The sequence below is a fragment of the Protobothrops mucrosquamatus genome, unplaced genomic scaffold (genome assembly GCF_001527695.2).
Source record: "Protobothrops mucrosquamatus isolate PMUCROS unplaced genomic scaffold, P.Mucros_1.0 scaffold3154, whole genome shotgun sequence".
Taxonomy (NCBI): domain Eukaryota; kingdom Metazoa; phylum Chordata; class Lepidosauria; order Squamata; family Viperidae; genus Protobothrops; species Protobothrops mucrosquamatus.
Window position 1 is genome coordinate 4,732 of NW_015389154.1, and position 18,978 is coordinate 23,709.

An 18,978-nucleotide genomic window follows, 5' to 3' on the forward strand; every position below is an offset into this window, starting at 1 on the left:
ACCCAAAGGCCTCCACAGCAGACTTTCTGCCTAGGATTCCCACTCACCGTCTGAGTTCCTAGCCTAAGGTTTTAACCCTACACCAAAATGGCTCTCATATAACATTGTCTATTGCAGTATTTCTCAACCTTGACAATTTTAAGGCATGTGGACTTCAACTCCCAGAATTCCACAGCCAGCAATGCTGGCTGTGGAATTCTGGGAGTTGAAGTCCACATGCCTTAAAATTGTCAAGGTTGAGAAACACTGGTCTATTGCAATTGCCTTTTTTCTATATGGTCTATGCCTACTTTATACTTTCAAAAAGCTTATAACACTACCTTTCCATCTTTCTCTGTCCTTAACCTCTAGATGGTCATGGACGAAAGCTATTCATGGATTCGGTGGGAGTCGAATACAATTTAATGGCACATAACGGACCACGGAATCAATGAAAACACCTTGCAAACGCTTTAGGGTAGAAATAGAAGAGCGTGTTATTCAGCCTTATGTCACTAGATGGCGACCTACAAACGAGCGACACTCGGGCCTAGAAAGCCGTGAATACTGTATAGTACAGTAATGGCTTTGCTACCGGTAGTCTACTGGAAGGGTAGAGGCGGAGACGGAACGAGTGGAAACGATAGAGGATTGGATTTCTAGAGAGGATTTGGGAGAAGGGCAGAGGAACTTCCTCTTCCGGCTCACCCAGGAGAGGAGGATGGCGTCGCGGGTGCCTCTTTCGCTGTTTCAGGGGTCGAAGCGGCTCCTGGGAGGTGAGTGGAGGGCAGGTCGGAGGAGAAGCCGGGAGCAAGTCGGGCGGTTTGGTTTCCTCGGCGGTGTGGAAGCAGCAAAGCGACAAGGCTGAAACATGTCGGCTGCTGCTGCTGCTGCTGCTGCATGTTCTTTCTCTCCCCAAATTGTATTCCTCTGGGGCTGCACGATTTAAAACGGCTGCCTGTGATTTTCTGCTGGGAGATTTAACGAAATCTTTATTTTTCATATTTCTTAATACCCCCCCCCCCCGATTTCCTTCATCCTTCGGGTACAGTTGATTCCTTGTGATTTTATTCACGTGTCGTTTTCTTGGCAAGCGAGGGGTTTCGTGGGCAAAACGGATTTTTTAAATCTTGCATAGGATTTGGGCAACATTTCATCTGTTACTGTCCCACCTTTCTAAAATTAGATCAAAAAATTTGAGCAAATCCACGCCTGGGACATTTTACAGACTGAAATACACATAATTTTTTTATATACATAACTCTATAAGTGTGTATTTCTGTGTGCATTAAACATGTATCTCTATAATCTATATCAGTGGTGGCGAACCTGTGGCACGGGTGCCAGAGGCGGCACTCAGAGCCCTCTCTGTGGGCACACACACCGTCACCCCAGTCCTAGGCCTTCAGCTGGGTTTTATAAAACCTTTTTGCTTTAGGCCTCTGCCGCCGTGTGCAAAAAAAAAAAAAGGTTCAATCAGTCAATTTCAACTTCTCGTGGGGAAAAAAAAAGATCTTGCAAAGTTGGAATTGATTGATTGAACTTTTTAGTCCCACCCAGTCTGCTGTTACCACCGCAGCCACGCCCACCCAATGGGCCATACCCCCCAATTGGCCACACCCACCCAATGGACCACACCCACCCGGCACCCGACGATGCATAAGTGGGTTTTGGGTTGCAGTTTGGGCACTCAGTCTCTAAAAGGTTCGCCATCACTGATCTATATCAATCACCCCCAACCTTTTGGGCACCAGGGACTGGTTTCATGAAAAAAGGTTTTTTCCGCGGACAGGAGGGGGCATGGTTTTGCATGCTGCCTGCATCCTGCAGATGGGGCTTTGCTTGTTTGTGTGGCCCGGTTGCTGACATGCCGTGGATTGGTGCCGGTCCACAGACCGGAGATTGGGGGGCCCTGATCTATATTCAGAATTTTCAGGAATATTTTATAACAATTTTCAATGCTAATACTTCACAATTTACACACTGGCCGCCTATCAGCTGTTTCCTGTGTGGACTCAGTAACAATATTGCCTCCAAGCAGGGCTTGCAGCCATTGCAGCTAAAGGGCCTTCAGCTGCCGAGATGAGGGGAGGGGCTGTTGCTTAAAAAAAAAAACTACTTGTCACTAATTAGCTTAAGAGGCTTTAGCCAGGCACCCAGAGGGAGATGGGGGAGGTATTTACAGAACTCTCGGCTTGCAACAGTAACAATGTTGGAAGGGACTTGAGGTCATCTAGTCTAACCCACTGCTCTCACAAGAGAGTATTTCGGATAAATGCCTATCCAGTCTCTTCTTAAAAGCTTTCAGTGATGGGGCACCCACAACTTTTGAAGGCAATTTAAATTTAAAACCTACAAACTACAGTAATATACACTTAGCTCCAAAATAAAAGGAAACACAACGTAATAGAATTCTTTGTGTAAATCCTGGCTAGCATTTCTACAAATGCAAAAGACAAATGCAATCAAACTTTATCTTTGTAAAGTACTGTACTTACAAACACAATAGTTTGCAAGCAGAACAGTTCCCAAAGTGAGACAGATAGAGTAAGAGAAACAGAGTGATAGAGAATGACAGAGAGAGAGAGAGAGAGAGACAGAGAGTAAGAGGAATGACAGAGATAAGAGATAGAGAGAGAGAGAGAGAAACAGAGTAAGAGAAACAATAATAGAGAGAGTAATAAAGACAGAGAGCAATAGAGATAGAGCAATATAGAGAGATGGAGAATAAAAGAGATAGAGAGTAATAGAGAGATAGAGTAAGAGAGATATAGATATAGTTACAAAGTAATAGGTATATAGAGATAGATAGAAATAGAGATAGATAGAGAATAGACATATAGCGATAGAAAGAGAGTGAGTGAGTGAGAGATAGATAGATAGAATGTAATAGAGATATAGAGATAGATACTTGTGATCTATCCAAGCCAAAAAGAGAATTTTATGATTGAGTCAATATTTGAACATGAATCTTACTACTCTTCTATATGCCAAATGAATCATAATTAATGTTGGAGGTTAAAGTAGAACTTTGATGTTTTCATGATAATATAAGTTTTTTTTTCCTGCTTTCACATATCCTGCAGCCATTTTTTAAACCATAATGAAACTAACCCTTTGATATGAATCTTACAGACAAAGAGGATGCCAAGAAGAGTAATCTGAACAACAAAGAATGAGAAGCAGCATTAAAATACAAAACAAACCATCAATCAAAATCTTTTCTACTTCCTCCAGAAAGTGTGAAAACTCTTCTCCTTCCTCAGCAGATGAGAAGCAAGGGAGAGAATAACAAGAAAAAAAGTTTTGAGCTGGAAAAAATAGACCATGTGCAACTCAAGGAAACATTACATGAGACATCAAAGGGGATAATTTCCAAATAAAGAACAAGTGGGAAATACCTGGAAGTCAGTGGGAAGGAAAAAGTATCTTGGGTAGCCAAAATAGGCAGGCATTAATTAAAACCTTTGAGGAAAGAAAGAGCGGCTTGAATCAGACAACCTCCAAGTAAGAGAGCAGATATATTTTGGGGCTCCTCAAGAATCCAAGAATATCAGTCTTGGAAAACCCCCACAGACTGCCTATTGTGGGAAAAACACAGACTGCAGATCACAGCTAATTATGCACAAGTGGATCCATACAGTGAAAAGACAAATGTTTGGAGTGCGGCAAAAACTTTACTCAGAACAGCTTCCTCATAATTCATGGAAGGACCCATTCCCGAGAAAAGCTCTACCAGTGCTCCCAATATGGCAAAAGATTTAGCATGCAGACCAATCTAGTGAGACACAAAGGGACTCCCACTGGGGAGAAAGTCTTTGAATGTCCTGATTGTGGGAAAAGTTTCACACGGAATTATCACCTGGTGATACACCAGAGGACTCACACAGGAGAGAAACCGTATGAGTGTCCAGAATGCGGGAAAAGTTTCAATCAGAATTCCAACCTGGTGATACACCAGAGGACGCACACAGGAGAGAAACCGTATGTCTGTCAGGATTGTGGGAAAAGTTTCCGTCAGAATTCCAACCTGGTGATACACCAAAGGACTCACACAGGAGAGAAACCATATGTGTGTCAAGATTGTGGGAAAGGTTTCATTCGAAATTCTGACCTGATGATACACCAGAACACTCATACAGGAGAGAAAGTGTATATGTGCACACGTTGTGGAAAAAATTTCATTCGGAATTCTGATCTAGTAGTACACCAGAGGACTCACACAGGAGAGAAACCATATAAGTGTCCAGACTGTGGGAAAAGCTTTAGTCGGCCTTCCCACCTGGTGACACACCAGAGGACTCACACAGGACAAAAACCATACAAGTGTCTGGATTGTGGAAAAAGTTTCAGGCGGAATTCTGACCTGGCGATACACCAGAGGATTCACACTGGGGAGAAACCGTATGAGTGTCCAGATTGTGGGAAACATTTCACTCGAAATTCTGACTTGGTGATACACCAGAGGACTCACACAGGAGAGAAACCGTATGAGTGTCTGTATTGTGAGAAAAGTTTCAGTCAGAACTCTTACCTGGTGATACACCAGAGGACTCATACAGGAGANAAACCGTATGAGTGTCCTGACTGTGGGAAAGGTTTCAGTACTAGGTCTAGCCTTATAAATCATGTAGGTTTACATACAGGGGAGAAACCATTCAAATGTACAGAGTGTGGACGATTCTTCACACAAAATTCCTCCCTTGCTACACATAAGAAAATCCACTTGGTGCAGAAAGTGATGGACGCAGAGAAGACATGAATTTTATTTCTGATCTTCGTTTGGTAATACAGCTGACAAATTCCTTACCAGATTCTTTTTAATCAAACATATATTAGACATGACGGAGGAGAGGAAAAAAATTGGAAAATATTACTTTGATAAAAGTTAAGTGCATGTATCTGGTTATGTGAGGATTTGCTAGATGGCTTCAGGCTGGTGTTTTCAGCTTCGTGCTTCTAGGAGTACTCCTAGAAGCACGAAGCCGAAAACACCAGCCTGAAGATGACGAATGGGACTTCGTCGAAACGTCGCCAAGACACTTCGAATTTTACGCGGGAGAAAACCCGAATAACCAAAGACCTACATACACACACACACACATACACATACAGTGGGGCAAAAAAGTATTTAGTCAGCCACCAATTGTGGAAGTTCTCCCACTTAAAAAGATGAGAGAGGCCTGTAATTGTCATCATAGGTAGACCTCAACTATGAGAGACAAAATGAGAAAACAAATCCAGACAATCACATTGTCTGATTTGGAAAGAATTTATTTGCAAATTATGGTGGAAAATAAGTATTTGGTCAATATCAAAAGTTCATCTCAATACTTTGTTATATATCCTTTGTTGGCAATGACAGAGGTCAAACGTTTTCTGTAAGTGTTCACAAGGTTGACACACACTGTTGCTGGTATGTTGGCCCATTCCTCCATGCAGATCTCCTCTAGAGCAGTGATGTTTTGGGGCTGTCGCTGGGCAACACAGACTTTCAACTCCCTCCAAAGGTTTTCTATGGGGTTGAGATCTGGAGACTGGCTAGGCCACTCCAGGACCTTGAAATGCTTCTTACGAAGCCACTCTTTCGTTGCCCGGGCGGTGTGTTTGGGATCATTGTCATGCTGAAAGACCCAGCCACGTTTCATCTTCAATACCCTTGCTGATGGAAGGAGGTTTGCACTCAAAATCTCACGATACATGGCCCCATTCATTCTTTCCTGTACACGGATCAGTCATTCTGGTCCCTTTGCAGAGAAACAGCCCCAAAGCATGATGTTGCCACCCCCATGCTTCACAGTAGGTATGGTGTTCTTTGGATGCAACTCAGCATTCTCTCTCCTCCAAACACGACGAGTTGTGTTTCTACCAAACAGTTCTACTTTGGTTTCATCTGACCATATGACATTCTCCCAATCCTCTTCTGGATCATCCAAATGCTCTCTAGCAAACTTCAGGTGGGCCCGGACATCTACTGGCTTAAGCAGGGGGACACGTCTGGCACTGCAGGATCTGAGTCCCTGGCGGCGTACTGTGTTACTGATGGTTGCCTTTGTTACGTTGGTCCCAGCTCTCTGCAGGTCATGCACTAGGTCCCCCCGTGTGGTTCTGGGATTTTTGCTCACCGTTCTTGTGACCATTTTGACCCCATGGGGTGAGATCTTGCGTGGAGCCCCAGATCGAGGGAGATTATCAGTGGTCTTGTATGTCTTCCATTTTCTAATTATTGCTCCCACAGTTGATTTCTTCACACCAAGCTGCTTGCCTATTGCAGATTCAGTCTTCCCAGCCTGGTGCAGGTCTACAATTTTGTTTCTGGTGTCCTTCGACAGCTCTTTGGTCTTCACCATAGTGGAGTTTGGAGTGTGACTGTTTGAGGTTGTGGATAGGTGTCTTTTATACTGATAACAAGTTCAAACAGGTGCCATTATTACAGGTAATGAGTGGAGGACAGAGGAGCCTCTTAAAGAAGAAGTTACAGGTCTGTGAGAGCCAGAAATCTTGCTTGTTTGTAGGTGACCAAATACTTATTTTCCACCATAATTTGCAAATAAATTCTTTCCAAATCAGACAATGTGATTGTCTGGATTTGTTTTCTCATTTTGTCTCTCATAGTTGAGATCTACCTATGATGACAATTACAGGCCTCTCTCATCTTTTTAAGTGGGAGAACTTGCACAATTAGTGCCCCACTGTGTGTGTGTGTGTGTGTGTGTGTATAGATGAGGTCCTTAATTAAAGCGCAGCCCAATCAATTGGGACCGGTGACAAGGTCCAGGAGCCGGGCGCAAACGACGTGTTATCTATAAAGGAACTCTCCCATGGACTGGCATTTTAGCCCTTACGATGTCGGAAGATACCGACGAAAGCTTGGTGATTATCTATGTTATTAAACTTTTTTAGTTTATTGTACTCCTGGTGTTCACGTTTTATTGATTTGAAGATATATATATATATATAAAACATCTATATTTATAACAATAATGTAAATATATATATATATATATATATATATATAATAACAACGATCACCAAGAGAAAGTTTAAAATATTTAAAAGCAATTAAAAGATTAAAAGCAATTAAAATATTAAAATATAGGCAACCAAGCTTTCGTCGGGCTCTCCCGACATCATCAGGGTTGATAAAGGCGGTTTCGGGGAGGACTTATATGCCGCCTCCAAGTGCTTGCATCCGGCTACGTGACCGCGTGATCGGGCCCAGGTGTCTGCGCTCCTGCGCTCTGAGTGCGTTCTTTTTACCCGCATGTAAACCCTTCACCTCCCTTCCCTGTTTATCATCACCTAGCCCTTGGATATCCTCACCGGGAGCAGCGGGGGATTCTTTCCCATACCTCCCATTAATTTTGCCCTCCACATCCTTAATCCTGCGTCCGAGGTTCTTCTCCTCAAACCCATTGGTCCTGCGAGGTTTGATCCAGGACCAGGACCTCGCAGGATCAATGGGTTTGAGGAGAAGAACCTCGGACGCAGGATTAAGGATGTGGAGGGCAAAATTGATGGGAGGTATGGGAAAGAATCCCCCGCTGCTCCCGGTGAGGATATCCAAGGGCTAGGTGATGATAAACAGGGAAGGGAGGTGAAGGGTTTACACGCGAGTAAAAAGAACGCACTCAGAGCGCAGGAGCCCAGACACCTGGGCCCGATCACGCGGTCACGTAGCTGGATGCAAGCACTTGGAGGCGGCATATAAGTCCTCCCCGAAACCGCCTTTATTAACCCTGATGATGTCGGGAGAGCCCAACGAAAGCTTGGTTGCCTATATTTTAATCTTTTAATTGCTTTTAATCTTTTAATTGCTTTTAAATATTTTAAACTTTCTCTTGGTGATCGTTGTTATTTTATTTCAATATGAATACACACAAGAGTCGAATTTTTACAAAAAGGGCTTTAGGGGTGATATTTCTTTTGCTGTTTGATCAGCAATGATCATAGAACTCCAGCCTTCTTCAACCTGGGTGTCCTCCAGCTTTCAAGCCCCATAAATCCCCAGCTAGCATACCCTTTGCAGAAAATAACTGGAAAGCATAGGAGGAAGATAGAGGAGGAATGTTTTCTGCCTCGAGTTATTTCTACATGTAATAAAGGCAGAATACAAATATGGTTGCATGTATTTTTATTTAATAAAATTTATATGGCAGCCCAACTCATGGTGACTCCAGGCGGTTACAGCAATGGAACCCTAATACAAAATACATTGCAAATGGCAAAATGCAGAGCCTCGAAATACAGGCCATAGTTGATGACATTTTGATAGTCGGGGAATTCCAGAAAGGGGATTCTTTTGTTCAAATTAGAAGTTTAACTAGGCCTCCTGGCTTTACTAACAAGGTTGATGCCTGGTGCCATTTTTGCTTGAAACTGATATTGTTTCTCCTTGCAAGGAGTTAAATGGGAGACGTTAACTGGGATGAACGGCATATACATTTGATAAATAAAGAAATGCACTGTGCCTCAAGCAACTTGCAGATGGGCATCTTCAGCAGAACCTTTGTTGGATTCAACATTAAAACATTTATATAGCCACCTATGTTACTTAAAACAGATTCTGGTCAGCTGCCTATCAAAAATTAACACAAAAACCATGCTATTAAAACCAAATGCATAAAAACAAAAACCTGGTGACAAATGAAGCTTCTGATGCCTCCATTTATCCCAGTGCTTGGGGGAAGGGGGGGAGGGAGGGTTCATGCAGGTGCTAAAAAGGAGCAGCAAAGGGCTTCAGCCCCGGGGTACCCCATATTGCAGGAACCTAGGACTTAGCCATTCCTCTCCTACCCATCCCGACTGGAATTCGCCATGGAGGTAGAAGAAGATCCATCATAACCCTTAATGGGGTTATAAAAAGCAATGTCACATGACCTCACATAGGGGAATCCGGGCAGTTCCAGTTGCCATTACAACTCCAGGATCACATGGGTCATTAAGTAAGGACCTCATTTGTCAGTGATGTGGGAAGAGACAGGAGTCCCAGGCAAGCAGAGCTGCAGGTGAGAGGTACGGGCAGGTGGGTGACCTCCCGGCCTCCTCTCCTCTGGGGCTGGGAGAGGAACTGACCCAAAGGCCTCCACAGCAGACTTTCTGCCTAGGATTCCCACTCACCGTCTTGAGTTCCTATCCTGAGGCCTTAACCCCTACACCAGGGGAAGGCAACCTTGGCTCTTTTATGACTCGTGGACTTCAACTCCCAGAATTCCTGAGCCAGCCATGCTGAGGGAAAAGGGAGAGGTTTCCAAGCTGACCCATGCTGGCTCAGGAATTCTGGGAGTTGAAGTCCATGAGTCAGAAAAGAGCCAAGGTTGCCTACCCCTGCCCTACACCAAAATGGCTCTATATAAGATTGTCTATTGCAATTGCCTTTTTTCTATATGGTCTATGCCTACTCTATACTTTCAAAAAGCTTATGACACTACCATTCCATTTTTCTCTGTTCTTAACCTCTACATTTCTTTGATCCTAATCTCCATATTTATACATACTCTCTCTGTTCCTCTCTCTTTCTGTCCCCCCATCCTCTAGCTGGCTACCTATCCCCATCCTTTTCCTACATAAAGTTCAGTGTGTCTTTTATCTTTCTTCTCTGTCAGCTCCACAATACCATAGACTCTATGGTATAGAGCAGGGGTAGGCAACCTTGGCTCTTTTATGACTCGTGGACTTCAACTCCCAGAATTCCTGAGCCAGCTATGCTGGCTCAGGAATTCTGGGAGTTGAAGTCCACGAGTCATAAAAGAGCCAAGGTTGCCTACCCCTGGTATAGAGAGAATCTCCCTATTGTTCTGGACAGATGGTGAGCAATGTGGAAGAGAAATGTTGGTCTGGATTTCTCTGAGGAATGGACTTCAGGCCAGGATCCATTTTTAAGAAGGGTTTCCTTCTGGTTAGCTGAGGAGACATATTTCCCAAACTGGAATGTATATAACAATTACTTATAGAAAGGAGAAGGGAAGGCATAACTGTATGGGGTATTTTTTTTCCAATTTCTTGTTTCTTGCTTATTTTCTATTGTTTTTGTGTGTTTTCAATATTAGATTGAATTTCTAATTAAAAAAGTGTCAGGCAGACACGCATTTATGTGCACATAGATACTACCATCCTTTTCACAACCGTTTCAAACATTTTTTTTTAAAAAGTGTATTAGTTTTGTTTACCAAGTATAGACAGTCACTTTTTAAGCTCCCTTTTTCTTGGCCCTGCTATGTACAGGTACTCCTCGACTTATAACAGTTCATTTAGTGACGGTTCGAAGTCCTAATGGCACTGAAAAAAGTGACATGACCATTTTTTGATACTGACGACCATTGCAGCATCCCTGTGGTCATGTGATCAAAATTCAGACTCTCGGCAATTGACTCATATTTACGATGACTGCAGTGCCTTGAAGTCATCTTTTGTGACCTTCTGACAAGTCAACGGGGAATCCAGATTCACTTGACAACTCTGTTTCTAATTTAACGCCTGCAGTGATTCACTTAACAACTGTGGCCAGAAAAGTTGTAAAATGGGGCAAAAGTCACTTAACAAATAACAAATGTCTTACAGGGGCCACGACTTCACTCTTGGGAGATGTGAAAGAAAAGGTTTGGGGTAGATCGTCATGGACGAAAGCTATTCATGTATTCGGTGGGAGTCGAATACGATGTAATGGCACATAACGGACCACGGAATCAATGAAAACATCTTGCAAACGCTTTAGGATAGAAATAGAAGAGCGTGTTATTCAGCCTTATGTCACTAGATGGCGATCTACAAACGAGCGACACTCGGGCCTAGAAAGCCGTGAATACTGTATAGTACAGTAATGGCTTTGCTACCGGTAGTCTACTGGAAGGGTAGAGGCGGAGACGGAACGAGTTGAAACGATAGAGGATTGGATTTCTAGAGAGGATTTGGGAGAAGGGCAGAGGAACTTCCTCTTCCGGCTCACCCAGGAGAGGAGGATGGCGTCGCGGGTGTCTCTTTCGCTGTTTCAGGGGTCGAAACGGCTCCCGGGAGGTGAGTGGAGGGCAGGTCGGAGGAGAAGCCGGGAGCAAGTCGGGCGGTTTGGTTTCCTCGGCGGTGTGGAAGCAGCGAAGCGACGAGGCTGAAACATGTCGGCTGCTGCTGCTGCTGCTGCTGCTGCATGTTCTTTCTCTCTCCAAATTGTATTTCTCTGGGGCTGCACGATATAAAACGGCTGCCTGTGATTTTCTGCTGGGAGATTTACCGAAATCTTTATTTTTCATATTTCTTAACACACACACACACCAAATCTCCTTCACCTTTTAGGTCAGTGTTTCTCAACCTTGACAATTTTAAGGCATGTGGACTTCAACTCCCAGAATTCCACAGCCAGCAATGCTGGCTGTGGAATTCTGGGAGTTGAAGTCCACATGCCTTAAAATTGTCAAGGTTGAGAAACACTGGTTTAGGTAACAGTTGATTCCTTGTGATTTTATTCACGTGTCGTTTTCTTGGCAAGCGAGGGGTTTCGTGGGCAAAACGGATTTTTTAAATCTTGCATAGGATTTGGGCAACATTTCATCTGTTATTGTCCCACCTTTCTAAAATTAGATCAAAAAAATTGAGCAGATCCACGCCTGGGACATTTTGCAGGAGGGGGGCATGGTTTTGCATGCTGCCTGCATCCTGCAGATGGGGCTTTGCTTGTTTGTGGGGCCCGGTTGCTGACATGCCGTGGATTGATGCCGGTCCACAGACCGGGGATTGGGGACCCCTGATCTATATTCAGAATTTTCAGGAATATTTTATAACAATTTGCAATGCTAATACTTGGTGATTGGAAAAAAAATTAGTGATTGAGTGGAGATTTGAACCAAAATCTTTTTTATGTGCCAAATGAATTATAATTAATATTAGACGTTAAAATAGCATCTTGATATTTTTTTATGGTAATACATGTAGGCTACTTTTAACAATAATGAAACTAATTTTAACAGTAATGAAACTAATCTATTAATATGAATCTTACAGACAAAGAGGATGCCAAGAAGAGAACTCTGAATGACTGAGAATGAGAAGCAGCATTAAAACAAATAATCAGTCAAAATATTTTCTACTTCCTGCAGAAAGTATAAAAACTCTTCTCTTTCCTCAGAAGATGAGAGACAAGCGAGAGAATAACAAAGTTTTGAACTGGAAAAAATAGAGTATGTGGAACTCAAGGAAACATTACATGAAAGGTCAAAGGGGATAATTTCCAAATTCAGAAAAAGTAGAAATAACTGGAAGTCAGTGGTAAGGAAAAGGTCCCTTGGATAGCCAAAATGGGCAGGTATTAATTAAAGCCCTTGAGGAAGGAAAGAGCAGCTTGAATGAAAGTACCTTCAGGTGATCAGAAATATTTTTGGCCTCCTCAAGAATCCAAGAATATTGGTGTTGGAAAACCTTGGCAGACGTCCTGTTGTGGGAAAAACAGAGATTGCAGATCACAGCTAATTATGCATGAAAGGATCCACGCCGGTGAAAATCCACACAAATGCTCATAGTGTAGCAAAAAGTTTACTTAGAACAGCTCCCTCATGGAAACATCCGCACCGGAGAGAAGGCCTACCATTGTTCCCAATGTGGCTAAAGCTTTAGCACGCCACACCACTCTGGTGAGACACAAGAGGACTCTCACTGGGGATAAACCCTTTGAATGTCCTGATTGTGGGAAATGTTTCACTCGGAATTCACACCTGGCGATACACCAGAGGACTCACACTGGAGAGAAACCGTATAAGTGTCCTGATTGTGGAAAAACTTATACTTCAAAGTCTGACCTTGTGAAGCATCAAAGGACTCACACAGTAGATCGATTGTATGAGTGTCCACATTGTGCAAAAAGTTTTAGTCGGACTTCCAAACTGGTGGTACACCAGAGAACTCACACAGGAGAGAAACCATATGAGTGTCTTTATTGTGGGAACAGTTTCAGTCAGAATGCCAACCTTGTGATGCACCAGAGGACTCACACAGGAGAGAAACCATATGAGTGTCTTTATTGTGGGAAAAGTTTCAGTCAGAATGCCAACCTTGTGATGCACCAGAGGACTCACTTAGGAGAGAAACCATACGAGTGTCAGGATTGTGGGAAAAGTTTCAGTCAGAATGCCAACCTGGTGATACACCAGAGGACTCACACAGGAGAGAAACCATATGAGTGTCCAGATTGTGGTAAGAGTTTCAAGCAGAATACCAACTTGTTGATTCACCAGTGGACTCACACGGGAGAGAAACCGTATCAGTGTCCAGATTGTGGGAAAGGTTTCAATTGGAATTCTGAATTGTTGATACATCAGAGGATTCACACAGGAGAAAAACCATATGAATGCTTGGATTGTGGGAAAAGTTTCAGTCGAAATTCCCACCTGGTGGAACACCAGAGAACTCACACAGGAGAGAAACCATATAAGTGTCCAGATTGTGGGAAAGCTTTCTCCTGGAATTCTAATCTGGTGGTACACCAAAGAACTCACACAGGCAACAAACCATATCAGTGTGTGGATTGTGGTAAAAGTTTCCATTGGAATTCTGCCCTAGTGATACACCAGAGAACTCACACAGGAGAAAAACCGTATGAATGTCTGGAGTGTGGGAAAAGTTTTATTCGGAATTCTGACTTGGTGATACATCAGAGGACTCACACGGGAGAGAAACCATATGAGTGTCCAGATTGTGGGAAAAGTTTCAGTAAGAATTTCAATCTGGTGGTACACCAGAGCACTCACACAGGAGATAAACCATATGAGTGTCCGGACTGTGGGAAACGTTTCACTCAGAATTCCAATCTGGTGATACATCAGAGGACTCACACAGGAGAGGAACCATATGAGTGTCCAGATTGTGGGAAGAGTTTCAAGCAGAATTCCAATCTTCTGATACACCAGAAGACACACACAGGAGAGAAGCCATACGAGTGTCAGGATTGTGGGAAAAGTTTCAGTAGGAATTTCAATCTGGTGATACACCAGAGAACTCATACAGGAGAAAAACCATATAAGTGTCCTGATTGTGGGAAAGGTTTCTGTCGGAATTATCACCTGGTAGTACACCAGAGAACTCATACAGGTAAGAAACCATATCAGTGTCGGGATTGTGGTAAAAGTTTCCATTGGAATTCCGCCCTCGTGATACACCAGAGAACTCACACAGGAGAAAAACCATACAAGTGTCTGGAGTGTGGGAAAAATTTCAGTACTAGGTCTAGCCTTGTAAATCATGTAAGGTTACACATAGGGGAGAAACCATTTTAATGTCTAGATGGCTGACAGTGTATCACACCAGAAGTCATCGCTTATCGTACAGAAGAAATTCCACGAGGCATAATTTAAATATCATTTCTGATCACTCATTGCAAGCTCAGCTGAAAAATTCACTATTTCAATTTGCCTGATTTTTTTTAATTAGACATGTTTTAGTGTTAAACCTGAAGAGGAGATCTGAGTTGGGAGGTTCAAGCCCTGTCTGAGCTTCCTTTCTTCGGCACAGTGAAATTGTTCCCTTCCACACACACAGGACAGGTGAAGAAGGCCTATTATGGTGGGCTGGCAAAAAAAAAAAAGCTGACCAGCAAAGAAATTCCCTTTTGCACATAGAGAGGAACTGCCCACCCTCTTTTGGCAGGCCGCTGTTTCACTCTGTCTGCTTGATGACCTGCATGATCTGTTAGTGATCGCAACTTGGGAGGGGGCAGGATTCCAGCTGTCGAGAGAGGAGATCACGTGGGCATCTTTACAACCGCAATGACTTAGGACCAAAATTTCGGCCCCCGTTGTGGTTGTCAGTCAACCATCCCCTGTATTCTATGCAGCAAAGTGGAAAGTCTCAACTTTAACCGCAATGGAGGAACAGTTGGCAAAGATGATGGACTTCCTTGAGATGAATGATTGACTTCCTCAATCGGAGAAAAGACGTTCTCTACATTCAGTGCTGACTGGAAGCTCTTCAGAGAGTTGTGTGAAACAGAAAAAAATTGAAGTTATGGCTTACAGTTTTGATTGTTAAAAAAACAGGTAATAAAAAGAAGTTGTTTTTTTGATCATCACAGAGTAAGAGGTCATTTTGTATTTCTAATTATGTTCACTAAGGAAATGGTAAGTAACTTCTCTGTACCTTTTCTTTTTGCACTCTTGATTTCTTTTTTGTTCTTTTATGTAGTGTATTAGTTCTTGTTAGCATTATCTTCTGCTTAAAATAATAATTAAGGCAAAGGTTTCCCCTGACCAGTCATGTCCAATTCTATAGGGCAGGGGTGGCCAACCTTGGCTCTTTTATGACTCATGGACTTCAACTCCCAGAATTCCTGGAGCCAGCCACGCTGAGGGGAAAGAGAGAGGTTTCCAAGCTGAACCATGCTGGCTCAGGAATTCTGGGAGTTGAAGTCCACCAGTCATAAAAGAGCCAAGGTTGCCTACCCCTGCTATAGGGACTGGTGCTCATCTCTGTTTCTTACTTGAGAGAGCCAGTCTTGTCTGAAGACGTTTCTGTGGTCGTAGTAAAAATAATGTTTATTATTGGTATTAAACATTATATAATGTTTACTATTATATAAAAAAAACCAGAAAAAAACCATAAGCATCAAGGACCCTGGATGGAAAGCCACGAGTTCCAGTTCAGTGTTAGGTTAGACAGGAAGGTGGCTGTCAGGAACTATGGGAGGCTAATTTAAGATGCCAATCGAGAGGCAGGAAGTATTTCTGGGCAAGTAGGTGGGCTGGTGGGGGATTTACAATGAGAAAAGATCCTCTTTCTTGGCCCAAGATGCTACCCAGGAAGTGCTCTGTATGCCATCTTCAGTTTCTGAATAAAAAGGGAATCAATAACATTTATTTGTGGTATTAAATGTATATGCTTCCTACCTCACTATCGAAGGAGGCATGATGGTCAGCAGTTAAACATGCTGAGCAGGTCAGCTGGAACATTGACAGTCTGGGTTAGAGAGAGTGGTGGGATTCAGCCAGTTCGCAGCAGTTCGGCAGAACCGGTAGCTACTTTTTGTTGCCCAGGCCCAGAATGGACTTCCAGAAGCAGCATCCACATATTTGAATCCCACCACTGGTTAGAGACCCGACCGCCACACAACAGGAGGAGCTCCTGTTACTTTCTGCAACTCCTACACACCTAGCAGTTTGAAAGCAGGCAAATGTGAGTAGATAAATAGGTACCACTGTGGTGGGAAGGTAACAGCGTTCCGTGCACCTCGGTTTATAGCCACATGGTCTCGGAAATCTCTTCGGACAGTGCTAGCTCTCTCAGCTAAGAAACAGACATCAGCACCGCCTCCTAGAATCGGACATGACTGGGCAGAGGAAACCTTTAGGACAGCGGTTCTCAACCTATGGGTCGCGACCCCATTTGGGGTCAATCGACCATTTCACGGGGGTCGCCAAGCAAGGCTGTCCGCCATTTTTTTTGTCCGCCATTTTTTCCCCTTTTCCAGTGGGTGCCTTACCTCCCTTGAGTTGGGCCAACTGGTGGTCGGCCTGCTCTGTCTCTGCCGCTTGCCAGCTACGCCTCGGCCGGCGCAGGGGGCGGAACCACGCATGCGTGGCGCTCCCGGGCAGGGAAAGTCCTCAACTTACGACCGGTTGGGTAGTCCTCGACTTACGACCAGTTTAGTCCTCGACTTACGACCGGTTTAGTCCTCGACTTATGACCGGTTGGGGGTCGCGGCATTAAAAAGGTTGAGAACCACTGCTTTAGGAGGAAAAAGACATGCCAAATTTTACAGGAAAGAGTGTTCCCGTAGGGCAGGAGCTACAGTGGAAAAGGCTCACTTCCTAGTTCCTATCAGTTGGCAATATTTAAGCCAAGGGACTAGGAGCTTGCCCACCCTATCTGACCTGGCAGAACAGATAGATGCAGAAATAATAAAGGTGGGACAACAATGACAGGTGCCCTAGTGGCTCAGTGGCTAGAATGCAGTGTTGCCAGCTGACTGCCCACAGCCTGGAATTCGATCCTGACGGAGCTCGAGGTTGACTCAGCCTTCCATCCTTCTGAGATCGGTAAAATGAGGACCCAGATGGTTGGGGACAATATGCTGACTCTGTAAACCGAGCGTGCTATAAGGCATTGTGGGGTGGTACATATTTGTCTAATTGCAATTGCTATAATAAAGAAATAGCTTTAAAGGTGATAACCAGTAACTTGAATTGTACCCGTAAAAAAAACCAAACCAATGCAGCTCGTATCACAAAATATGTTACATGGGCAACTGAGGGGCCTTCATAACTGTGTGCACTGCTGCATTCTGGGCCAGTTGAAGTTCCTGGGTGGTCCAGTGCAGTGAACCAAACAGGAGGTGACCAAGGCATGAGTGACCCATGTGCAAGGCCTCCCGATCCAGGAAAGGGCACAATTGGCACACCAGATGAATCTGCAAAGCCCCTGCCCCAACCATGGCCTCCTCAACCAGGAGCCATTTGTCCAGGAAGACCCCCACACACACAAGTTGTACATCAACTCAGTCCAGGGAAGTACCACTCTGTCCAGTGTCAAAGATGAAATGTTATCTGGCTTGGGGGGGGGGGAGGCGAAAACATGAATATTGCCAGGGTTGAATTGAATTGAAGCTGGTAATCTGCAGCACTTGGGCAGCACTGTCAGAGTATCAGTTCTGTCTGGGTGGATTTACTTAATGGGATATCATAAGATGGATGGCCTCTCCTGGTGGTTTCATGTAGATGTTAAAAAGAAGCAGCAAAAGGCTTAGGTTCTGGGACAGCCCATAATGCAGGGGCCTAGGACTCAGCCACTTGTACCCACACCAAGTGGAACCAGCCATGAAGTAGATCCACCATAACCCTTAATGTGGCTGACATCACATGACCACATCATCTAGTGAGGGCAATCTCAGCAGTTCCACTTGTTTTTATAATTCCAGCACTATCTGGGTCATTATGTGAGGACTTCATGTGACTTTGATGTGGGAAGAGGTTGGAGTCCCAGACAAGCAGGCCACCAGGTGAGAGCTACAGGCAAGTGGGTGGTCTCCAGGCCTACTCCTTTCTGGGGTTGGGATAATCTAACTCAGGGGTCTTCAAACTTGGGCCTTTTATGAGTCGTGGACTTCAACTCCCAGAATTCCTCAGCCAGTGTGCCTGGCTGAGAAATTCTGGGAGATGAAATCCACAAGTCATAAAAGGGTCAAGTTTGAAGATCCCTGATCTAACTCCTCTGGAAATTGGGACGGCTGTTCAAAAGAAATTCTGCCCTCTAGTGAGATTTAGGCCTTGCAGGAATGCAGATGGAAAAATAATATCTCCTTTCTAGAGAGATTGGAAGCAATGTGGGTGCGCACTTCAAAGTTTTGTCCCGTATTTCATTCTATTAATGGGAGAAATCTGCACCTACAAACAAGACCTTTATCCATTTTTATGAGGCAGCAATTTGCTAATCTTGTGAAGCTAAGTAGGGTCAACCTTCACTCTTCAAGCTTCCCTCAGTTGCAAAGGTCGTTTTGGGGGGCGTTATCCTGCACCCCCAAGATGAAGAAGTGGCTGGAATAGTCTTCACTGATCCCCAAGAGAGGTAGATGCTTTCCCTTCATTTAATTCTTACAAAAGAAGCTCCTGGCTCAGTTGTAGTGATGATGATTGTTGTGTACATGAAGAGGTGTAGGTTTATACATATGTTGTATATAGTATGTTTAGGTGTGTGTCATGTATGTGTTTCACTTTGAGAGCGGGCAACTAAATTTCATTTTTGATGTGTGCCGTTGTGCCCACAGTAAAAAAAAAATGACAATAAAGGTTATCTTATCTTATCTTATCTTATCATCTTCTTGTGGAAAACGAAAGAACTCTTACGAATTCCAGAGGGGTTTAGCAGAGAGGTTTATTTGCGCAGGTTCAGAGGCATATAGAGATAGGCAATTCTGAACGAGGAGGGCGGGATTAGACTTCAGTTTTTATACTATCCTTCTTTTAGGAACAAAGGGACTACACATGGTAATACACTGTAATACATTTGGTTCGTTTCTCACGGGCATACAAT

The 18,978-nt window shown here is 43.8% G+C and overlaps 1 protein-coding gene across 1 annotated transcript in view; it reads left to right on the plus strand.

Moving 5' to 3' along the window:
• The window catches only part of LOC107297137 (zinc finger protein 850-like), a 33,021-nt gene that overhangs the window by 3,432 nt on the left and 10,611 nt on the right, over positions 1-18,978 (plus strand). The window contains exons 3-5 of the mRNA XM_029286235.1: positions 3,781-4,609; positions 7,226-7,228; positions 12,861-14,206. Coding sequence (XP_029142068.1) covers positions 3,781-4,609; positions 7,226-7,228; positions 12,861-14,206 — 2,178 coding nt within the window. The remainder of the gene's footprint in view (positions 1-3,780; positions 4,610-7,225; positions 7,229-12,860; positions 14,207-18,978) is intronic.